The 25201-nt window shown below is 40.1% G+C and overlaps 2 protein-coding genes across 2 annotated transcripts; both read right to left on the bottom strand.

Moving 5' to 3' along the window:
- Positions 1–9800: 9800 nt before the first annotated feature.
- LOC144325301 (vomeronasal type-2 receptor 26-like) lies at positions 9801–10702 on the bottom strand. Its single transcript, XM_077918095.1, has one exon. It carries the CDS (start codon positions 10698–10700, stop codon positions 9801–9803), a length of 900 nt encoding a protein of 299 aa, XP_077774221.1. The 5' UTR covers positions 10701–10702.
- Positions 10703–18763: 8061 nt separating this feature from the next.
- Positions 18764–24952, bottom strand: LOC144325300 (vomeronasal type-2 receptor 26-like). Its single transcript, XM_077918094.1, has 4 exons — positions 24626–24952; positions 22909–23769; positions 21179–21305; positions 18764–19665 (listed from the first exon to the last, which is right to left on the bottom strand). The coding sequence occupies exons 1-4, from the start codon at positions 24950–24952 to the stop codon at positions 18764–18766; spliced, it is 2217 nt and encodes a 738-aa protein (XP_077774220.1).
- Positions 24953–25201: the final 249 nt, after the last annotated feature.

The raw sequence follows: 25201 nt of genomic DNA, 5'->3' as shown, positions 1-25201 counted from the left end.
GAAGAAATGTGTCTTCCCCTGTTTCATTGATATATATGAAGTCCACACTCAAATTATGAGAGGGTTACATTTTGGTGTGTGAAGCCAAAATTGCCTATAGTTAGAATGCATGTAATTGAATGGTGGGTGGAATTGCCAAAGTCTTCCCTGCCACCCCAAGAATGAACATTAAGTGGCACATTATTATGGAACTACAACATGAATGTTCAGATTGAATGCCATAATTTGAATTGGGCTAAATAAATTTACAGAATACTGAGAAACAACCATGGGGCAAGTGATGGAATGAACCCTGAAAGATTCAGAGAACCCACCTTGTTAAATGGGTTGGGCCATACAATGGCATCCTCATGAATGGTGAACGGTTTTTCCTAGATACCCAGGGAGTCTATCTTCCCAATTTTGACTCTACGAAAGGACTGATTTGGAAACATGAGCCAGATTATAATGTCAAAGCCAGCAATTAATTCACCATTTGTGTCAAAACGCACATTTTCTCCTGCACTGTTGTTAAATAAAATACTTCTGAGGATGTGATGGAGCTAAATAATGAAAATAAGATGGAAGATACATATAAATGCTCAAACTATGTTATCATACAATATAGTGAAAGGGACAGGATTATGATCTCTTGAAAGCTTTGGGCGAGCTAATGTGTCAGGCATGCCCTTCTCAAACAAAGAACAGATTAATTTAAAACAAATCAAAGTCTTCATGAAATAAATGGTGCCATTCGCCTCTCCCCTTCCCCTCAACGAATGGTTGAATTAAATACTGGACAAAATATCAGAGCAGCACCAAGTTATGAAACTCCATCCGCCCAAAAGTGCACAGGTCCACAGGTGAAGGGATGGTAAGAAGTTCTTTAATAAACTGTGGGGAGATTTGCCAGTCTCTGGGATGGGGTACTGCAGAGGGGGGACGGAACAAATGCTAGATGTATTGTAAAGCTTTTCTCCAAAAATAAATTTCTTGTTAATCTCATGGAAGGTTGAGAAAGCTTGCCCATATTTCCCCACCAAAACATATGGAGGTATCTTCATGACATTACCTGCCAAGATTGTGGATTTGCAAGCTCCCTTCTTACTCCGTCTGCCATTCCCTTGAGCTTGAATTGGGATGAATGTCTGATGTGCAAAGCATGTGCCACTGCATAGACTGCATTGTAGATGGTATAGCTGTGGGCAGTCATTCTCATTTCAAAAACAGACATGGGAAGTGCCTCTATCTTCTCCTCCTCAGTGCAAGTTTGCTCACCTATATTATTTGCCACTGAACTGGGGAGTGAACTGACTCTTCCCAGAAGTCCTTGATAAAACCATCTTCTTTTTCTGTGCTTGGGTTCTTGTTCTGAAGAAACTTCTGGAAAGCTAACAGATCCACTGAGTGAATTCCAAGGGACAGAGAACCATGAAGGAAACTTATGTCCCAATTTCTTTGGAATGGAAATGATGTGATATCCATCTGGGCTGTCATGAACCAGACTTTACCCTTGGTCCTCATTGGTATATGCTCAAATTTTACAATCTGGGGCACCATTTTCTTTTTTTTTTTTTTTTTTAAATCTTTTTATTGAGTTTCCTTTGTCAATACACCAACAAAAAAAAATTTTTACAATAGAGAAAAAAAAAAAAAAGAAAAGAAAATACACAGAATACAGTACATAAGACAAAACATAGGAAATAGCGAAAGCCAAAAACACAAAAAAGCAAAAAGAAAAAAAACACCCGAAATTACCTACTACACTTAACAAACGACCTTTACTTCCTTCCGTATTGATTTCGGGTTTTATTTTTATACGTTATAATTTACTGCTGGTGTTGGTTTTTGGTTTGCACATCAGAAGTTTTATAATAAACCTGCTATAGTTGGTAAGTTTCTAAGATTGCCTTCCATATAAACTGAAAATTTAGTCCATTCCTCTTTTAACTTTGCTTTTTTTTGATTTCTAATTCTTTGTGTCATCTTTGCCAATTCCATGAAGCCATATAATTTTGATTGCCAATCCTTTACTGTTGGTAAATTTGTACCTTTCCAATTTTGAGCGATTAACATTCTGGCCGCTGCTGTTGAATATTGAAATAAGGTTCTATCTTTATCCCGTATTTCTTTTCCCACCATCCCCAACAAGAATGCCTCGGGTTTTTTCAAAAATGTGTATCCTAGTATTTTTTTTAATTCATCATATATTTGGTTCCAAAACTTTTTTGCTTCCTCACATGTCCACCACATGTGTATAAAATTACCTTCTTTTATTCTACATCTCCAACATTTCTTATTACCCGTCTTGTACATCCTGTTTATTTTTTCCGGTGTTAAATACCATCTGTATACCATTTTCTCTAGGTTCTCTCTAATTGCAGCGCTTGCCGTAAATTTTATTCCCTCATTCCAAAGTTTGAACCATTTTTCATATTCAATATTGTGCCCCAAGTCTATCGCCCATTTAACCATGACTTCCTTAATTTCTTCATCCTTTGTATCCCATTCTAATAAGATGTTATACATTTTGGATATTAATTTGGATTTACTTTCAATTATTTCAATTTGAAATTTGGATTTTTTTTCATTCATTCCTAATTTTTTGTCTTCTGTCCATAATGCATTAATCTGATGATACTGTAGCCAGTCCTTCAACTTCTCCTTCAACTCCTCATAAGGTCTTAATTTCCAGTTGTCCTGAGATCTTATTAATAAGTCTTCGTATGTCAGTTTTTGTTCTTCCAAATTTATCTTCTTGATTGATAAAATATCTGTAGGGGATAGCCACCAAGGTGTTTTCCACTCTAACAATTTTTTGTTTTTTTCCCAGACTTCATAAAGGGAGCCTCTAATGATGTGGCTCGCAAATCCTTTATGTACCTTCCCTTTGTTTAGCCAAAGGTAGGCATGCCAGCCGTACCTATTGTCTACTCCTTCTAGGTCCAGTAGATCAGTATTCTCCAGAGTTATCCAGTCTTTAACCCAACATAAGCAGGTTGCTTCATAATAGAGTCTTAAATTGGGAACAGCAAGTCCTCCTCTCTCCTTTCTATCTGTAAGCAGTTTAAATCTGATCCTAGGCCTTCTGCCTTGCCATATGAATCTCGCGAGAGTTTTTTGCCATTCTTTAAATATTTTGGATCCTCTTATAACCGGAATGTTTTGAAATAAGAACAGCATCTTGGGTAATATATTCATTTTTATAGCTTCCATCCTGCCCAGCCATGAAAGTTTAATTCTGCTCCACACGTCCAGATCTCTTTTGACTTTGTTCCATGTTGCCGAATAGTTGTCTTCGATTAAATTTATATTCTTCGATGTAAGCCAAATTCCTAGGTATTTTACTTTTTTGACCACTTTAATTCCAAATTCTCTCTCTAATTTCTCCTTTTCATCATTATCCAAATTTTTTGTCAACATCTTTGTTTTGGCTTTGTTTAATTTGAATCCCGAAAATTTCCCATATTCCTCCAATGTCTCCAGGGCTTTGCTGATGCTTTCTTGTGGTTTTCCCAAAGATATAATCAGATCATCCGCATAGGCTTTAAGTTTATACTCTTTTGAGCCAATTTTAATCCCTTGTATCTCCGGCTTCGCTCTTATCTTATTCGCCAAAATTTCCAGAACCATTATGAACAAGAGTGGGGAAAGAGGGCACCCCTGCCTCGTTCCTTTCTCTATTTTAAATCTACTTGTAATGTTGTTATTTATCACGAGCTTGGCAGATTGGTTTGAATATATCGCCTGTATTCCTTTCAGGAATTCACCCTCTATCCCTGCCCTTTCCATGGTTTTTAGCAAGAAGGACCAAGAGACGTTATCGAACGCCTTTTCTGCGTCTATAAAGATTAACGCTGCAGGTATCTCATTTTTGATTTCTAGATATTCTATTACATCAATGACGTGCCTCACGTTATCTCTTAGAAACCTGTTAGGTAAAAACCCCGCTTGGTCTTTGTGAATTGAATTTGTTAAGTATTTTTTCAGTCTGCTTGCCATGATGTCAGCATAGATTTTGTAGTCGTTATTTAGCAGGGATATTGGCCTATAGTTTTTAATATTCAATTTATCTGTGTCTGGTTTGGGAATTAATGTTATAAAGGCTTCTCTCCAAGACTCTGGAATTTTCCCTCCTCTTAGGATGTTGTTCATGGTGTTACATAGCGCAGTTAACATTTGGTTTCCCAAGACCTTGTAATATTTGGCCGATAGGCCATCCGGCCCCGGTGCCTTCCCCAATTTCATCTTTTTCATCGCGTTTTGTATCTCCTCCATATTTATGGGTTTATTTAATTGGTGTCTTTCTTCTTCTGTTATGGTCTTCCCTTTACATTTCTCTAAATACCGTTCTATTTGGATTAGGTCTTCTTCTCCTTTCTTGTACAGCGATTCATAGAAGTTGAGGAAGTTTTTTTGTATTCTTTTCGGATCCGCGATCAGTTCATCCCCTACCCTTATCTTATTAATCACGTTCTGTTTTTGTTTTTTCCTTAATTGCCACGCTAAGAATTTCCCGATTTTGTTCGCTGACTCGAAATATCTTTGCCTCATTATCTTTATTTTACCTTCAATCTCTTGATTCGTCAACATTGAATATTGTGTTTGTAATAATTTTATTGTTTGTAAACTTTGTTCATCTTTTGGGTTTGCTGTCAATTTTTTCTCGCTCTCCTTTAATTGTTTCAAAATTTCTTCCATCTTTTGCTGCCTTATTTTTTTCTTATAATTGTTTTGCTGAATGAAGAGGCCTCTTAAAACCGCTTTACTAGCGTCCCACACCACTTCTATGTTTGTTCCACTGTTAAGGTTAAAGTCAAAGTACTCTTTTAAGGTGGCTTTAGCTTTCTCAATGACCTCATCGTCATCTAACAACCATTCATTCAGTCTCCATCTGAAGCCTCCTTGGGTTGTCCCTTTTAATTCTAATATTAATGAATTGTGGTCAGAAAAGGTTCTTGGTTGTATCTCGCATTTTGTGGTCCTTAATGAAAGATCCCTCGTGATCCATATTTGATCTATTCTACTCCAACTTTTATGCACTTCCGAAAAGAAGGTAAACTGTTTTTCTGTTGGGTGCTTGTATCTCCATGCGTCCATTAAGGCCATATTTTCTTCTAGGTCTTGGAATGAGTTCGGTAATTTCCCCTGTTTATGTTTTCCCTTTTCCGTTTGTCTGTCTATTTCCCATATCGGGACAGCATTAAAGTCTCCTAATAGCACCGTTTTGTTATTTTCAAGTTCTAGCAACACTTGTTCTAATTTTTTGAAGAACTCTGCTTTGTTTGAGTTTGGAGCATAGATGTTTACCACGTTAATCTTTTCCCCCTGGAAATTGATTTGGACCCCCAGTATCCTTCCATCTTCATCTTTATATATCAGTTTGGGTTCCCATTTTTCCTTGACATACGTTACTACCCCTTTTTTCTTCCCTATCGTGGAGTTTATAAATTCTATTCCCAAATTCTTATTTACTAAAACATGCTTATGCTTTCTGGCTACGTGGGTCTCTTGCATACAGATTACATCCAATTTTTTCTTTTTCAACACATTTGCAATTTTATTCCTTTTAGTTTTTTCGTTCATGCCATTTACATTCCATGTTAGTATTTTTAGATTCATTGTTGGGTCAGTAAATTATCAATTAGAGTTCTAACTAGTTTAGATTCGGGTTAGCTTGTCCTCTGTTTCTTCTTCTTCCTCAACCCCTTCTTCTTCCTCCTCCTCCTCTTCCTTATCCGTTCCACCCCCTCCCCCCGTCCCTCCTCCCTCCTCCCCCCTCCCCTCCAGTCCTATGCCGTCCCTCCTCTCTCTCTCCGCAACTCTTCCTCCCACTCTCTCCTCTGTCTCTCCGAAATCTTTTTCATATCTGCGTAAAAATTTACTGACTTCCTGGCTGTCTGTGATCTTAAACCTCTTCCCTTTGTAAAAAAAAGAAATCCCCTCTGGGAATTCCCACCTATGTTTTATACCATTCCTTTTTAGTATGTTTACTATTTGTTTGTAGCCCTCTCTCTTACGAAGGAGCCTGATTGGAATTTCTTTAAAGATGATAATTGGTTTTCCGTCGATTATCAGTCTCCTCTGATAGCTTTCTCTCAGAATTATATTCCTCATCTCTACTGATTTGAAAATCACTAGACAGTCTCCTGGAATCTTTTTCAGTCTGTTTTGTTTAGTTTTCATTTTGATTCTGAAGGCATTTTCTATTGTTTGCGCAACCTCCTCTTCTGTCAGAGCTAGCCATGTTGCCAGTTCCTTGATCATTTTTCCCTTAATGTCTTCCTCCCTTTCTTCCCCTACTCCTCTAAATTTTAGATTTGACTGTTTTTGTTTCATTTCTATCATGGCTAAATTGTCTAAGACTTGGTCCTGGCTCTTACTCAGCTCCCCAAAATTCTCTTTAAGTTTCTCGACCTCTTTTTTCTGGTCTTTGGTTTCTTTTAGCACTCTTTTATTTGAGTCTTCTAGGGATTTTGTTCGGGTTGCTAAGTCTTTTATCTTGATTGATAATTCCCCTGCTATATCCTCCATTTTTTGGTATATGCTCAAATTTTACAATCTGGGGCACCATTTTCAATAGCATCATCGTCTGAATTTCTCCATGTACAACCACAACATTCGTAGTGCTTCCCATAATAACACTGACACAGTGAAAGCCCTCCTGCACCATGTCAGTGGTACCACTGGAAGATGTTAGCTTTGGGAATGTTTCTATGAAGTCAAAGCAGATGCCACTCTGGGAAAACATTGGAAGTACATTGTCTATAAAACCTTCTGTATTTTCCCTAACTTGAGAAACCACTCCAATCCACGTCCACTGGAAATGCAGCAGTAACTTGATGATTCCTCTATATTGATGGTCCCCATTTGGGAACATTTGATAGAAGAAGACTGCTTGAGACTCTTTATTCATGACTGGGGAAGAGCCATATATGAGCTAAGGTTTTTTTATATATATAAAAAAAGATGAGAAGAGAAGAATGGTTTTCAATATAAAACAATTACTTGTGTGTAGTTTTGTTTTCTTTCTTCTGTTCATTTCTGGCCGGGACCATAACGGTTAAGTAGCTCCTGCAGACTGCAGGATTGAATTATGTGTTCAACTACTAGAGTCTACTTTCCCTGTGCATTTCATGCAAAGAACATGCTGAGGAAGTAGGCCCCTCCAACTAGCAGGATTGAAACCTCAACTCACCAGATGCTCAGCCTAGGGTATATAATTGCTCAGTTTTACTGTGTGCTTCAATGCACTGCTTGCTACAGCCATGTGAAGACAAATCTCATTCTTCCTACCAAGACCATGCCCCAACAGCCCCAGATCACTCCAGCAGGCCAGACCCAATCTGGGACTGTTTAGACCTAACTCATCTAGTTCCACCCAAATTTGTCCAATTCAGGATTTGGGCTTTGGCTAAATCTGACCCATCACTGTGTTAGGAATGGGAGGATCTGTCAATATTTCTCTTAAGTTTCTTATTTAACCACATCAATTGGTGTGGGAGGAAGGGAAAGGAGAATGTTAGCCGCTTTGAGACTCCTTAAAGGGAGTGAAAGGCGGGATATCAAATCCAAACTCTTCTTCATCAATTAGATTTCTTTTTAAGCCTCATGAAAATTTCTCCTAAAACACAAAACTTGTGTGCAAATTTTGCCCAATATGCATATTTTTGCAAAGCATTATCACTAATACAATGCATTTTAAGGATATTTTTACTAATGTGCATTTTTTTAATGCACTTTACCGTAATCTGTGCATTTTTGGACACATTATTTTATTGGAGAACTGCTTTGCAAAATCCGGAGAAGGGGGGAATTTCAAAGAATGGCTGCATTTCATGTATTGTGTGAATTAGGTGAAATTCAGATGTGAATGAATTTGCATCTTACTTGTGGTATCTTGTAGGTACACAGGATGATTGTCATATGAAGACAGACATTAGAATTAGGTCCCCCAATGACTGCTATTGGAGTGCTCTCAGCATCACATTTATAGTTAGGGATGGCCTTGGCCCGTCTTGAGAGAAGCTCCATTGAGGCTTCATAGGTCCAGCTTGCACTGAAATGGCTGTTATAAATTTGGAAGCCCAGGGTGATGTTGGGCAAGATCTGGGGAGTTTCATTGATCTCCTTTACAGCAAATGCCAAGGCCAGGATGTGCTGGTAGAGGTGAGTCAGCAGCCGGTATTGAGAATTACATGCCACATTACAGTTCATCTGCTTCAGATCATAACATTGACTTCTTTTCAGTTCAGTATCCAATTCAAAAATAGTTTGTAATCTCACATTTCCCAGGTGTAAAAGACTAGATCATGAAACAGTATGTGAATCAGTAGTTTTAATACATGTAGAAAAGACATAACTCAATACAGTGGTACCTCGCAAGACGAATGCCTCGCAAGACAAAAAACTCGCTAGACGAAAGGTTTTTCCGTTTTCGATTTGCCTCGCAAGACGAATTTCCCCTATGGGCTTGCTTCGCAAGACGAAAACGTCTCGCGACTTTGTTTTCTTTGTCTAAAAACAAAGACATGTTTTGTTTATAAAGTTAATTTATTTTCCCTTCAATTTTTGAACTGCTCTTTACAGTATGTGTGACTTTAAAGAGCAGTTAATAAACTGTTGTTGTACCAAATTTGGCTTTGTTTGGACTTTTTTTGACCATAGGAACGCATTAATTGATTTTCAATGCATTCCTATGGGATTTCGTGCTTCGCAAGACGAAAAATTCGCTAGACGACAAAAATTGCGGAACGAATTAATTTCGTCTTGCGGGGCACCACTGTAAGGGGTTTTCATTTATTCTGACCTCTAGGAAATCTGGATGAGGTGTTTTGTATGTTTAATATTTGCTGGTCAAAAGTTATTTGTAGTCTGCATGTTCTTCATTCACACAGAATACACACCCTAATAAGGAAATACCAATGTAGCATTTTTCTTTGAGTTTTTCTTCCAATGGATAAAAAATACCTAGTTTCATAGCAGCCAATGGCATCATAGGAGGGAGACTGACAGGCAAAGTGCTTTTGCACTCAGTGCCTCCCTGCCTCTCGCATTCCATGCTGGAGCATGAGCCAGGTACCCAGATGATCTGTGAGTGCAGCCTGCTTCCCCCGTTTCACGGGGGAGTTTGAAAGGATAATTACGCTCAATCATCCTTGTTTCATCTTTGCCAACGATCTCCCATTGTCGTGGGAGCTGTCTCCATCAAGGCAGCCGGAACTGGGAGCCTGTTTAAAACATTTTTGATTAGAGCATACATTTTATTCTGCCTTCAGCCCATTAATGATCAACTTCCTTTCCCTTCTATTAATAGCCAGAAAGCAGCTCAATCCAGAATGTAAATTTCCACCAGCAAAGAGAAAAATTACTCTCAGTCATAAATTATAGCCACCTCAGAGATAATGAGGGAGGCTTTTGCAAACCAATCATGTCACTTAACTTTGTCTGGATTCCTGGGAGCAGACAGCTTCTTGGTATAATAATAATAATAATAATAATAATAATAATAATAATAATAATAATTTATTATTTATACCCCGCCCATCTGGCTGAGTTTCCCCAGCCACTCTGGGCAGCTTCCAATCAAGTGTTAAAATCAATACAGCATTAAAGCAGATTTTTCAGAGCATCAGAGGTTAATCCCCTGCTCACACTTTTCTCTGGGGTGAATTCAATAGTCAATATTTATGATGGGCAATCATTAATTACCATGTCTAGAAAAAACCATATAAGGCAGCTGCTGAACATGTATTTGCAAATATTCTAGTGTACACAAAGAAAAAAGCACAAGATACAACAAAGGACAGGTTATTATTTCTTTAATTTTTCTTCCTTATTAGCTGTTCCCTATTGTTCAGCTCAGGCCTCAGAATGATTATATAACATTTGGGGGAAAAGATGCAACCCAGCAACCCAACACCGGAGGCTAAGATGGAGAAGATCTCCACAGCTACCATATATTTTCCCTTGGTGCTCAGGTAGGAAGGAATAAAGGACAGCCAAACACTGCAGAAGACCAACATGCTGAAAGTGATAAACTTGGCTTCGTTGAAACTGTCTGGTAACTTCCTGGCGAGGAAAGCCATAACAAAACTCACAGTTGCCAGGCAGCTCATGTAGATGAGGACACAGTAAAACATTGTCACAGATCCTTCATTGCATTCTAGTATGATTTCTTCCATCACAGAGTGCAGGTCCACATCTGGGTATGGGGGAGAGGTTGCCAGCCACACAGTACATATCCCTGCTTGGACTATGGAGCAGGAAAGGAGAATGGAGTGGCCTAGTCCTTTCCCCACCCATTTCCTCATCCTGGATTCTGGTTTTGTAGCCATGAAGGCCAAAACCACCGTGAAGGTTTTTGCCAGGACACAAGAAACAGCAGTTGAGAAGATGATGCCAAAAGCTGTTTGTCGGAGGAGGCACGTCACCTTCTCAGGTCGGCCAATGAAGAGCAATGCACACAGGAAGCAGAGCAGGAGAGAGATGAGGAGAGTGTAGGTGAGGTTTCGGTTGTTTGCAATGACAATGGGTGTGTCGTGGTGTTTTATAAATGTACCTAGTACCAGAGCTGTGATCAAGGAAAGAGAAAGAGAGCAGCAGGCTAAACTGATGCCCAAAGGTTCTTCATAAGACAAGAAGCTGATATCCTTGGGTAGACATGCATCCCGGTTCTTGCTTGGATATTCTTTGTCTGGGCATTTATAACAGTCATTCATATCTGGAAAAAAAATAAGGAAATGACCTTTAGCTCATATCACATCAGCTTCCTGAAATGTTGACTGTCTGAGAAGAAAAGAGCTCTGCTCAAATGAAAACACATGTTTAATACTGTCTGATGCTCTGTAGTGTGGTATTGTTGAATTTAATTGGTTCAGAGCTATTGGTCTGTAAATGGCTCCTCATGATATTGGAACATATCACTACAGTAGCTTAGGTGCAGTCTGTGTAAGTCAGAAGGAGTGACAAGGCCCCTTGTAGATTTAAGTTGAACCACATACTACCCGGCTCCTGTCAAATCATTGTCATTCTCATTTGATTAGCATATTTAGACTATCTGAAGAGCAATGATCACAAAGAGGCAGGATCACACACACAGTAGATCATCTCCACCTCTGAACATTTAACTCAGCCATCCTTACAACACCTGTCAATCCTAAGTACTGTGTCTGGATCTATTTAATCTATTTATTTCTCCTACCATACTGGTTTGCAATCTTCCCCTCTGGACATGGGATGCAATCGTAGCAGCAAGGGGGCTGCCCCTCCTTCACTTTTTTGCTGGATCCTGGAAGACATCTCTCAGTACAGACAGAAAGAGGCTGAGTCTATTCCGTAAATGAAAGAACAGAAGGATCAGCAAGAGAACAATGAGTTTGGAATCCTTTAAGTACTCGGGCCTTTCTCTACTTTACTAAACTGACACAGCATTTCAGTACAGTGGTACCTCTGGTTAAGAATGTCATTCATTCCGGAGGTCCGTTCTTAACCAGAAACCGTTCTTAAGTTGAGGACCACTTTAGCTAATGGGGCCTCTCACTGCTGCCACTAGATTTCTGTTCTCATCCTGAAGTAAAGTAAAGTAGTACCCTTAAAGGTACTAGTTCCAGGTTAGCGGAATCTGTAACCTGAAGCGTTTGTAACCTGAGGTACCACTGTAATATGTAATGGCTATACAGAGAGCAATTGCTTCTTCTGGTATTAGTAATAGTAATTTTTGAAGTTATGTGATATTCCCTTGACATTCCTCTGGTATGTGCAGTACCCCATCTGTTCTGCAAAGATTGCTCTGTCCATTAAGGTACATTTTAAAGTTACTCTAGTTTCCTTGTTAATTTTGTTATAATTGTTACTTTTGAGTATGTTGTCCACTAGGTAGACAGCTCTAGAACTGATTTTGGTGCCATCAGATGCTGCCTAAGGAAGAGTTCTGAATGTGCCACCCAGAGTGGCTAGGAAAACCACCCAGGTGGGGGTATTGTTTGTTGTTGTTGTTGTTGTTGTTGTTGTTGTTGTTGTTGTTGTTGTTGTTAAATTCCATTAAAAATATTCTTTTTGAATTCCATTAAAAATATTCAGGACAAATACATGAACCGGATTGAAGCTATGCAATGCCTATGAGAATTCTTGGAATGCTGTAATACAATTCTCAGCATGTTAAGAAAAAGATATACCTTTGAAAACGTATTTTTAAAAATTGATGCATCTATTCCTAATGCTCTGTCTCTTACTCTTCACACATTTACTCTCATCTCTGTGAGCATGCATACCCTCTTGTGCTGGAGAAATGTACCCAGAGGCTCCATTTGACTGAATGACCGACATTCAGATGAAGGATTGTGTGATGCAAAATCACATTTGCATGGATGCAGCTTGCAGTGGGGACTGTTAATGGTTGGAATTAGGCTGAGACAACTGAACTTTTGTTATTTTCGTCTGAAGTAGGATTCCCCGAAACCATATTTACACTCTTAGCCTTGCTTAACTTCATTTTATAGTTAAAATATATAGTTTTGTAACCGCCTTAATAAAGTATTTGCCTTCATTCCTTGTGTGGCTTCTAGCAGTAATCTTTTGGCTTTTAATCTGGTACCTGGATGCTTTGGTCATACACAACTCAGTAACTTGCAGCTCTAAATACAGTGAGTGGACCTGCAGGTAGATAATGATTGCTTATTCAATACTGAATCTCTTTTGAATTAGCAAAAAATGCAACCCTACCTGGTTAAACCAACTGTGCCATGTTATGGCATCTTCATCAAGGATGAATGATTGGTCTGGAGGAGCCTGCGGATCTATCCTCCCAACTCTCACTCTGTGAAAACTTTGGTTGGCAAATATGATCCAATTGTTAATATCCAAGCTAGATGCTGCCTCCCCATTCTGGTTGATGAAGACCACATCTCCAGCCGTATTGTTAAATGAGATGCTTCTCAGAAAGTGATGGAGCTAGATTGAAAACAGAGAAAGAAAGCAGAAAAGAAAAGGGTATAGAAAAGACTGCAGTCTAATGCAGGGACGATCATTTTTCCCCCTCTGGAAAGAACCTACAGCATATGGTGAGGGTGATTTAGTTAATTGTCAGTCGATTCAGGCCCAAGCATGGAAAGAGCCAACCCATTTTCTTTCATACACATGTATCTCTCTCAATCTTTCTTACAACCCTTCTCCCTCTGAATGCCCACAAGTTAAATATGTATGAGTAGAGAGGTTTGTCCCCCTCCCTGGTCTCCCAGAAAAATCTCAGAAGACATGGCAGTGGTGCGCAACCACCTGTTCTAAGGAAGGATTTGGTTGATACGGGATAGAGGGAATGCTGAACATCTCTCCCAACCATTACCACTGCTTCCTATATATCAGGGGTGGCCAACTCCCATGAGACTGCAATCTACTCACAGAATTAAAAACTGGCAGTGATCTACCCCCTTTTGGGGGGTTCAGGTCAAAGTTGTTCAGCATTTTTAGAGGGGGACGAAGGACCATTTTTGGCAGATCAGGCCAAAAATGTTGAGCTTTTGTTAGGGAAGCCAAAGTTGTTGAGCTTCATTGGAGGGGAGCCACTGATCTACCTGTGATCTGCAACAGACGGCCAGTGAGCTACTGGTAGGTCATGATCTACCTGTTGGACGTGCCTGCTATATATGAATCTCATTTGGCTGCAAAGCTTCCATCATACAAATACTTTATCCTGAAACACAGGGCGGTACCTACTCACAGAAAGACACAACCACCATGTCCCTTTTGTATAGGGTCTGCTGCTATTTGCCAGCAGCACAATATGTGGGGAATTATCTAGGATACCACCATATCCGTGCCACCTCCTACTCTGTCAGCAGAATTCTAAATTCAGTTCTGGGTTTTCTTCCTAATACACTTGCGCAAATGTTTGAACTCTGAGAGGCAAGAGCAAGCTGATAGGATTTTGGGAACCCATAGAGTGTCAGGAAGTAACAGGGCTTTCGCAGTTGAGGATGTTCAGCCTTTACCTGCCAAAACTGTTGATTCAGATTCTTCCCTTTCTTTTTGTATGCCATTCTTCTATGTCTGAGTCTGGATGTGGACATGGCATGTAAAGCATGGGCCATGGCGTAGACAGCACTGTGGATGCTGAAACTGTGGCCTGTCGTGCTCATTTCAAAAAATGACCCAGGAAGGCTCTCCAGCTTCTCTTCTCCGGTGCAAATATTCCCCTCTGCCTTGTCTGCAGTGTTATCTGGGAATACACATTCAAAGGCCTGTTGCCAGAAGTCCCTGATAAATCCGTCCCCATCTGTGCTGGAAGGGTTTCTGTGCAGAACATACTGATGAAATCCTGGTGGGTTTCTAATGTGAATTTCAAAGGCTATAGCACCATTGAATATTCCTGCATCCCAGTACCTTTGAAAGACAAATGAAGCAAACTCAACCTGGGCTGATATTATCCATACTTTACTTTCTACATTCTTTGTCTTGTCATCATGTTCTGAAAAGTATGAAAACACTCTCAAAGTTGTCATTGAGTAAGATTCTCCAGAGGCAACCACTATGTTAGCTTTGCTGCTAAAGATTTTCTCGTTTATTGTTGCCCCCTGTGTTAGCATGCCTGGAATTTCAGAAATAAAACTAAAAGTGGGGATTCTTTCTATGAATTCAAAGCAGACACCACTCTTGGTAAACATTGGGGAAATGGTTTGCACAAATCTTTCTCCATTGTCATTGTCCGTTGCAATGACTCCAATCCACGTCCACCTGAAATGCAGAAGCAAAGAGAGAATTCCCTCATACTGAAGGGCTTCCGAGGCTGCCATCTGGTAGAAGGGAAGCCCTGGGCTTTTATCATTCATCACTGGAGCAGAGCCATAAATGAGCTAAAGAGGCAATGGAGGAAGAGAAGAGGCAAAGTAATATTTGCAGAGTTCTTTCAAACTATTCATATACATTATGTGATGAATCCTGCTAGTCAGATATGCCCTTTGCCACCCACCAGGTGTTGCATTCCTTTCTCATTTATACTAAAGACACACATGCAGATGGCCTGAAAATTGGGGTCATCTCCCATTCCAGTTTGTTAAGCATTTGTTCTGTTGACCAGAGAGGGGCAATGTTCCAATTTTATTTTTATTTTTATACCCTGCAGAATTTGGCAGCGTCTTCTACGATGGACAAAACTGATTAGAGGGACACACCATGCCCCAAACAGAGGGTTGCCTACCCCTGCATTGGACATTATTTACTGTAGCCATGTCAGAATCGCAACTTGGGTTGAATGCACATTTCTTCTCTCTAGGTTCTTTCATCTTCACAATGCTCATACCCCAACACACAGCAGAACTACCATTTCTGCCTCTTCTATTTCAAAACATCTCAGACATTATTTATGAACAATTATTTCACTTTGGGACCAGTTTCTCAGTACTGTCACTGTTCTCCTGCATAAGTGGATTATATCTGCAATTTGTCATACCTTCAGAGTGTTTTTAATTTGAAAGTCTTTCCCCCTAAGCATTCACATATTGGGTATGGTGTCATGGCTGGTGATGAAGAAACCCAGTCTCCTATCATTGGCCTTTGGGATTTCCTTGAGATGTGTGTAAGAGATTGAGGGGGTGACATATTTTTTTCTGCTATTGCGGAATTTCTTTCCCCCCATTTAGGTTATTTTATGTTATATTAATTCTGTACCACCTTTATTTCCCAAGGATCTGAAGGTGGTGCATATGGTTCTGCTTACAATTTCACCCTTGCCCTGAGCTGGTGATACACCCTGAGCTAGTGTTGTGAATTCAGCCTCTTTCTCTATGCAAGCTAAGAGAGATATTGTACATGGGTGCCCTACCTGCGCAATCTTATAGATATCCAAAACAGTTGCCATATAAAAGGAGATTTCAGAATCAAGTCCTCCTATGACCCCAGCCAGATTATTTTCAACATCACATATATAGTTAGGAACAAATTTCTCCACCCTGGACAAAAGCAGCAGTGTCGCAAAATATGTGCTTCTTGCATTGTTATAGCTGTCATATAAGTGAAAGCCCAAGGTGATATTGGGTAAGATGAGAGGGTCTTCATTGATCTCCTTTACAGCAAATGCCAAGGTCAAGATGTGCTGGTAAAGCTTAGGCACCACCCTAGAAGAAGAGTTGCAAACAATATCAGAAGGAACTGATATATCCTTTTACATATCAACAAAGTAGTTAATCATATCGACTTCAGTGGAGTTAACTCCCAGTCCATTCTATTCTTATAATCAGCAAGTTCTTCCTGATGTTTACACAGAATCTCCTATCTTGCAACTTGAATCTATTGGTTCTGGTCCTACCCTCTGGAGCAAGAGAAAACAAGCTTGCTCCGATTTCCTGGTGACAGCCGTTGATATATTTGAAAATGGCTATCCTACATCACCTCAGTCTTCTATTTTCATAGCTAAACATACCCAACCCCCTCAATGTTCCCTCATAAGGTTTGGCTTCCAGACCCTTGATAATACGTGTCACCCTCCTCCGCATATGTTGCAGCTTGTCAATATCCTGAACATAACTGAACACAGTACTCCAGGTGTGGTTTGAGCATGGCAGAATAGAGCTGTTCTATTACTTCTTTTGATTCTGGCACTATACTTCTGTTGACTCCTTGATCCTTTTCAGACATAGCACTGGCAATCCAGGTGTTCTCCATCTTATATTTGTACAGCTGGTATTTCCTGCCTAAGTGCAGAACCTGACATTTGTTCCTATAGAAATGCAATTTGTTTTTTTGTCCAAGTTCTCCATTCTATTAAGGCCAATGGTATCTAGACCAGGGGTTGCTAATGTGGTGCCCATAGGAACATTGGAACCCCTGGGGTCTTTCCCTGAAACATCTGAAGTCTTTTCCTAACGTTTAAAAAGTTTCTGAGCTCTCTCCTGTAATGACCCCTTCCTTACTCATGAGGCAGAGATGGTGGTTGTAATTCACAGAATTCTATACTTCATATTATATGCCATCATTGTGAAACAAATTTTAGCCTAAGATCAGGAAATGAAACCATATGAGCATTTAGGTTCAGAACAAGTTTTTTTTAATGCATTCTCAGTAACACTCCTGTTCAGATAAAGTCTATCAAAATCAGCTGTTCAAAAGGGCTATCTCAGACACACACACACACACACACACACACACACACACTTCAATACATTTACCGGTATATTCATTTCCCTATTGAGAAATGGGAGCTTCTACAGTATTCTTTTAATTCACACGAGATTCTTATGGAGTTTACATCAGCTTATGCCCCACTGAAATGAAAAGTGGTTATTCCTAGGTATATGGGTAGAAGTTTGCAGCCTCAGTCAATATTCTGAGGCTGAATCTCTTAGTTTGATCATTCCTGTACTGTAATAAATGAGTGGCTTAGTTCTTACACAAGCTCTTCAGGCAGCGCTGGTGGGGGTTCCTCAGTGAATGTTGCTGGAGAGGAGATGAAGCCACCATGGGAAACAATGCCACCAATGAGGAACTCTCCTGGCTGATGATACATGTGAAGTGGACGGTGTGGACTTTGGAGCCTGCATTTTGCTATGTGAGCCTGACATACATTGTAAGAAATCAGTTCCAGTAGCAAGAATACTAAAACCACCATTCTCATTACAAAGGCAACTGGTTGTTCTATGCAAAAACTCTGTTTTATCTTCTCCAAGATAAAAATTGTCTCGTTTAAATGGTAGTTTATTTTCCTGAGACGATGCAATGTCGGAGTATCCAGAATCAGACTTGTGGATCACAAGACTGATTAATTCTGATTAATTTTAATATATGCATTAGGTTTACCAGTGGCCACTTGTTTTTTGAGAAGCAGCCGCTCAAATTATAGCCCTGTTAATGATCAAGAAGCAATGTAATTAATCATTCAGTGCTTAGAATTCCCTCTGGAATTGTTGAAGAAAATGTGTTTGTCCCATATTCAGAACTGTTATTTTAATTTCCCTTTCACTTGATAATAAGGGATCACTGTTGTATTGGGGAAGGAAGACGTCAGAAGCTCATTATGGAAGACCTTGTAACCAATGTAGTTTCCAAAATGTGTAGTCAGCATCGTGGAATTACGGTCCCTCCTCAGTCTATGAGTCTAGGATACATGACCCACGGCTTCCCTTAATCAGAGTACTTTGTCAGGGTTTGTTGGTTGTTTTTTTTTTAAATAATATTTATTACTTTTCCAACAATTTAAACAGACACAATCAGAAAAGAAAAAGAAAAAAGAACAATACAATACATTACAAAAACACTACATAACACCTTAAACTAACAAAATAAAACAAAAACAATTAAAAAGACATCAAACAATTTCAGTATCTTATCTTTCATTCACTTATTTCAGTGACCTCCTCACACCTCCCTTTTTGTATTCCACTTCTGTTCATTGTTTCAGCAATTCCTTTCCATCTTCCTCTGCTTTCTATCTTTTAATTATCTTAACAAATTCTAACCTTATTTTTCCCTTTAATACTCTATTGATCTATTTATACTTAATTCCTTATAACATTTCTACTAAAGCCATATAACTTCATTCCAACATTTTTCTAACATTCATTAATTTTACAGTATTTCTGTAAATAGTCTTTAAGCTTTTTCCAGTCTTCTTCCACCGACTCTTCTCCCTGGTCTTGGATTCTGCCAGTCATTTCTGCCAATTCCATATAGTCCATCCACTTCATCTGCGGTTGGCTTTGTTGGGTTGAGGCATTCTGTGAAAATGAATACAAAATGAATACAAGGAGATGTAGTCCAGTTATGATTTGCTACATCTAATAGACTTGTTCATGCTTTAATTCTTTCTTATGATAAGCTGTCCCCTGCTGTTTAACTCTGGCCTCAGCAAAATGATATAACATTTGGGGGGAAAGATGCAGCCAAGTAATCCAAAACTAGAGGCCAAAATAGAAAAGATCTCCACAGCCACCATGTACTTTCCCTTGGTACTCAGGTAGGTAGGAACAAAGGACAGCCACACACTGCAAAAGACCAACATGCTGAAAGTGATAAACTTGGCTTCATTAAAACTGTCTGGTAACTTCCTAGCTAGGAAAGTCACAGTGAAACTGACAAGGGCCAGCATTCCCATGAAGCCTAGGACACAGTAGAACATGGTGACTGACCCTTCATTACATTGCAGTACAATTTCTTTAGTCATTGAGTGCTTGTCTAAATCAGGGAGTGGGGGAGCAACTATTAGCCAGGCACTACACATCATCATTTGAATGAGGAAACTGAAAAGAACAATGGAGATGGCCAGATGTTTCCCCACCCATCTCCTCATTCTGGAGCCTGGCTTGGTAGCCATGAAAGCTAGAACCACGATAGTTGTTTTTGCTAATATGCAAGACACTGCTACTGAGAAGATGACTCCAAAAGCAGTTTGTTGAAGGAGACAGGTTATTTTTGTGGGCTGGCCAATGAATAGCAAAGGACAGAGGAAGGAGAGAAGGAGGGCTAGGAGGAGAACATAGGTGAGGGTCTGATTGTTGGCTTTGACTATGGGAGTCTCTTTGTGCTTGATGAAGATCCTAAGCACCAAAGCTGTAATGAAAGTCAATAAAAGAGCTAACGTGACCAAACTGATCCCCAGAGGTTCATCGTAAGACAGGAAGCTTATATCTTTTGGAAGACATATATCCTGGCCAATGTTTGGGTACTGATCTTCTGCGCATTGAAAACAGTCATCCATGTCTGAAGAAAGCAAGCAAGCAAGCAAGCAAGCAAGCAAGCAAGCAAGCAAGAAAGAAAGAAAGAAAGAGATATTAATTACACACTCTTAAGAGAGTCAGAGGTGGTGGGCTCTGTTGGCTCACAAAGACAAGGCCACACCTCTCTCCCCCCACCCACATTTGATCATTTCTGACTCAATGTCATTTCTTTGGAATAATGCAAATATTTGTTGTCAGAGCTGCCTCAGGTCCCAGCTCACAGAGGACCAACGCCAGTTAGTTGTTATATAAAACAGTCTTTATTGAAGTTCAGTTTCTCTTTCACAGCCGCGGCGCGCAGCTCTACGTCTTAAACTCTAGACCGCCGAAGCTCCGTCTGAGTCTCCTCCCCCCAGACACCAGTTTAAGACTCTAGCCTTGCTCCACCTCTTCCTTTGCTCTTTCCTCCTCTGGGTCCGCCTGTCCCCTGGGGTCTCGCCCTTCCTAGACTCTTCTGACGCTGAGTCCCCTGAGTCTTCCCCCTGCCTACGGCGGGCTTTAAGACCTGGTTCCCCTTCCGGGCTTTCTGCTGCCCCGTGCGCCTGCACATTTGAACTTGGCGCACACGCCCACCCGGTCACCTTCCTCCTGACCGTTACACTGCTTCTGTTGCTGCTTTCCCCTTTGGGGATGCTATCTGGGTCTGACCTTCCCTCCGTTCGCCCACTCTGCGACAGGGGCGTGGTCAGCCCTGACTCCTCTTCCCTCCCTGCTGGAGGAGACGCTGGCTCTGACCCATGGGACTCTTCCCCCCCACTACGCTCTGGTGGGGAAGCTGGTCCTGATCTCCAGCTACTGCTTTGGGAGTCTCCGCTGGCCCCTTGCTTCTGGTGCGTCCCCCCTGGGACCCCCCTTGCCCTGACCATCGGCGCCCCCTTCTGGGAATCTTCTGATTCACTGGAGAGGCTCACGGAATCTCTCGGGTCACTGTCATTCTCCCCTCCACTGCCCTCAGATTCTTCCCCTTCGCTCTCCATTTCCTCTCTCCCCTGTGCCTCTGCTCCTGAGCCCCTGACAGTTGTGCACTTTGTAAACTACTTCAGTATTTTGATCTAATTCAATAGAATATCAGCTGACCAGAACGGGTGGTTCCACACTTTCTGATTCTGCAGCTGTTACTCAGCTCATTTTAAAGGTGAATCTGTGTGCATGGTGAAGCTGATCAGCTTCAAGTGCCAATGGATCTGATTCAGATTTAGAAATGCTTACTGAAGATCCACTGAAATCAGTGGTACTTGTTTATGTGATTTCCCATTTATTCAAATGGTTCTCTCTAAACATAACTAAATAGTGATACAACACTGTATTAAAAATAGGCTTGTAGTTCACTTATAATGGATTTCAAATCAATTGCCCATGAATTGGGGCAATATTTTAAACATCAAGGAAATCACTGTTAAAAAACAAACCTATTGATATACATAACCAGATCAAAATAATCTATGAAATAGGTGGTATACATACATCTATAGAAAACATTTTTTAACCTTTCTTACCTTCCTGGTTGGAAATCTTTCCTTCTGGACATGGAACGCAGTCATAGCAACAAAATGGGTTCCCTTTCTTCTTGGTCTGACTATAACCTGAACCGCAATGATCATTACATATAGAAATGGGCCGAGTCTGTCCATAAATATTAAAATATAATGTTTTAGGTAATATCACGAACACTAGAAAGTATTGCAAATGCAGTGGGCTTTTAGAACTTGAGTCCTTGGCTCATATTATGGTACGCTATTATTTATTTATATAACACTTTTTAGAGCCAATGCCACCAAAACAGTGAGCATTAAAATCAATGACATATTTTAAAACAAACCAAAGGAATGTGCATCAAACAATAGAGGTGGTCTGACCCCAAAATTGTTAACTGTGGAGAGGGTAAAGAGGTGCATCTTCACCAATCCATAGTAACTATAAATGAGGATGTTTGACGTGACACTTTGGGGAAAGGGACATGTTTTGGGAACTGCCACAGATAATTCCCTTTCCTAGACTGCCATCCCTCAGGTTTCTGATTGTGGCAGAAGTACCAAGAGGGAATCTTAATACTCAAAAGGTTATGTATGGAAAGAGGCAAGATATGTTGAACCTAAATAATCTTACAAATAACACAAAACTGTGCGACTCAAATTCATTACAAAAGTCAAAGCGTCCTGGAAGAAATGTGTCTTCACCTGTTTCATTGATAGGTATGAAGTCCACACTCAAATTATGAGAGGGTTACATTTTGGGATTAGTGTGTGAAGCCAAAATTGCCTATAGTTAGAATGCATGTAATTGAATGGAGGGTGGAATTGCCAAAGTCTTCCCTGCCACCCCAAGAATGAACATTAAGTGGCGCATTATTATGGAACTACAACATGAATGTTCAGATTGAAAGCCATAGTTTGAATTGGGCTAAATAAATTTACAGAATACTGAGAAACAACCATGGGACAAGTGATGGAATGGACCCTGAAAGATTCAGAGAACCCACCTGGTTAAATGGGATGGGCCATACAATGGCATCCTCATGAATGGTGAATGATTTTTCCTGGATACCCAGGGAGTCTATCTTCCCAATTTTGACTCTACGAAAGGACTGATTTGGAAACATGAGCCAGTTTATAATGTCAAAACCAGCAATTAATTCACCATTTGTGTCAAAACACACATTTTCTCCTGCACTGTTGTTAAATGAAATACTTCTGAGGATGTGATGGAGCTAAATAATGAAAATAAGATGGAAGATACATATAAATGCTCAAACTATGTTATCATACAACATAGTGAAAATACATTCAAGGGACGGGATTATGACATCTTGAAAGCTTTGGGCGAGCTAATGTGTCAGGCATGCCCTTCTCAAACAAAGAACAGATTAATTTAAAACAAATCAAAGTCTTGATGAAATAAATGGTGCCATTCACCTCTCCTCTTCCCCTCAACGAATGGTTGAATTAAATACTGGACAAAATATCAGAGCAGCACCAAGTTATGAAACTCCATCCCCCCAAAAGTGCACAGGTCCACAGGTGAAGGGATGGTAAGAAGTTCTTTAATAAACTATGGGGAGATTTGTCAATCTCTGGGATGGGGTACTGCAGAGGGGGGACGGGACAAATACTAGATGTATTGTAAAGCTTTTCTCCAAAAAGAAATTTCTTGTTAATCTCATGGAAGGTTGAGAAAGCTCGCCCATATTTCCCCACCAAAATATATGGAAGTATCTTCAGGACATTACCTGCCACGGTTGTGGATTTGGAAGCTCCCATCTTACTTCCTTTGTCATTCCCCTCTGCTTGAATTGGGATGAATGTCTGATGTGCAAAGCATGTGCCACCACATAGTCTGCATTGTAGATGGTGTAGCTATGGGCAGTCATTCTCATTTCAAAAACAGACCTGGGAAGTGCCTCCATCTTCTCCTCCCCAGTGCAAGTTTGCCCACCTATATTATCTTCCACTGAACTGGGGAGTGAACAGTTAAATGACTCTTCCCAGAAGTCCTTGATAAAACCATCTTTTTCTTCTGTGCTTGGGTTCTTGTTCTGAAGAAACTTCTGGAAAGCTAACAGATCCACTGAGTGAATTCCAAGGGAAAGAGAACCATGAAGGAAACTTATGTCCCAATTTCTTTGGAATGGAAATGATGTGATATCCATCTGGGCTGTCATGAACCAGACTTTACCCTTGGTCCTCATTGGTATATGTTCAAATTTTACAATCTGGGGTACCATTTTCAATACTATCATTGTCTGAATTTCTCCATGTACAACCACAACATTCGTAGTGCTTCCCATAATAACACTGACACAGTGAAAGCCCTCCCCCACCATGTCAGTGGTACCACTGGAAGATGTTAGCTTTGGGAATGTTTCTATGAAGTCAAAGCAGATGCCACTCTGGGAAAACATTGGAAGTACATTGTCTATAAAACCTTCTGTATTTTCCCGATCTTGAGAAACCACTCCAATCCATGTCCACTGGAAATGCAGCAGTAATTGGATAATTCCTCTATATTGATGGTACCCATTTGGGAACATTTGGTAGAAGAAGACTCCTTGAGACTCTTTATTCATGACTGGGGAAGAGCCATATATGAGCTAAGGTTTTTTTATATATATAAAAAAAGATGAGAAGAGAAGAATGGTTTTCAATATAAAACAATTACTTGTGTGTAGTTTTGTTTTCTTTCTTCTGTTCATTTCTGGCCGGGACCATAACGGTTAAGTAGCTCCTGCAGATTGCAGGATTGAATTATGTGTTCAACTACTAGAGTCTACTTTCCCTGTGCATTTCATGCAAAGAACACGCTGAGGAAGTAGGCCCCTCCAACTAGCAGGATTGAAACCTCAACTCACCAGATGCTCAGCCTAGGGTATATAATTGCTCAGTTTTACTGTGTGCTTCAATGCACTGCTTGCTACAGCCATGTGAAGACAAATCTCATTCTTCCTACCAAGACCATGCCCCAACAGCCCCAGATCACTCCAGCAGGCCAGACCCAATCTGGGACTGTTTAGACCTAACTCATCTAGTTCCACCCAAATTTGTCCAATTCAGGATTTGGGCTTTGGCTAAATCTGACCCATCAGTGTGTTAGGAAAGGGAGGATCTGTCAATATTTCTCTTAAGTTTCTTATTTAACCACATCAATTAGATTTCTTTTTAAGCCTCATGAAAATTTCTCCTAAAACACAAAACTTGTTGTATGCAAATTTTGCCTAATATGCACATCTTTGCAAAGCAATATTCACTAATACAATGCATTTGAAGGATAGTTTTACTAATGTGCATTTTTTATGCACACTTTACCTTAATCTGTGCATTTATGGACACATTTTTTGATTGGAGAACTGCTTTGCCAAATCTGGAGAAGGGGGAATTTCAAAGAATGGCTGCATTTCATGTATTGTGTGAATTAGGTGAAATTCAGATGTGAATGAATTTGCATCTTACTTGTGGTATCTTGTAGGTACACAGGATGATTGTCATATGAAGACAGACATTAGAATTAGGTCCCCCAATGACTGCTATTGGAGTGCTCTCAGCATCACATTTATAGTTAGGGATGGCCTTGGCCCTTCTTGAGAGAAGCTCCATTGAGGCTTCATAGGTCCAGCTTGCACTGAAATGGCTGTTATAAATTTGGAAGCCCAGGGTGATGTTGGGCAAGATCTGGGGAGTTTCATTGATCTCCTTTACAGCAAATGCCAAGGCCAGGATGTGCTGGTAGAGGTGAGTCAGCAGCCGGTATTGAGAATTACATGCCACATTACAGTTCATCTGCTTCAGATCATAACATTGACTTCTTTTCAGTTCAGTATCCAATTCAAAAATAGTTTGTAATCTCACATTTCCCAGGTGTAAAAGACTAGATCATGAAACAGTATGTGAATCAGTAGTTTTAATACATGTAGAAAAGACATAATTCAATAAGGGGTTTTCATTTATTCTGACCTCTAGGAAATCTGGATGAGGTGTTTTGTATGTTTAATATTTGCTGGTCAAAAGTTATTTGTAGTCTGCATGTTC

The sequence above is a fragment of the Podarcis muralis genome, chromosome 13, assembly GCF_964188315.1.
Source record: "Podarcis muralis chromosome 13, rPodMur119.hap1.1, whole genome shotgun sequence".
In the NCBI taxonomy this organism is placed as follows: Eukaryota; Metazoa; Chordata; class Lepidosauria; order Squamata; family Lacertidae; genus Podarcis; species Podarcis muralis.
The sequence above is the reverse complement of the archived record's forward strand: the minus strand, read 5'-3'. Positions and strand labels throughout refer to the sequence as shown.

Coding starts and splice junctions, on each gene's coding strand:
- LOC144325301 (XM_077918095.1), bottom strand. CDS start 10,700: ATGAATGACTGTTATAAATGCCCAGACAAAGAATATCCAAGCAAGAAC.
- LOC144325300 (XM_077918094.1), bottom strand. CDS start 24,952: ATGAACTGTAATGTGGCATGTAATTCTCAATACCGGCTGCTGACTCAC. Junction 23,770..24,625: donor GTACCTACAAGATACCACAA/GTAAGATGCAAA, acceptor AAAAAACCTTAG/CTCATATATGGCTCTTCCCC. Junction 21,306..22,908: donor CAAATCCACAACCGTGGCAG/GTAATGTCCTGA, acceptor ATTTATGGACAG/ACTCGGCCCATTTCTATATG.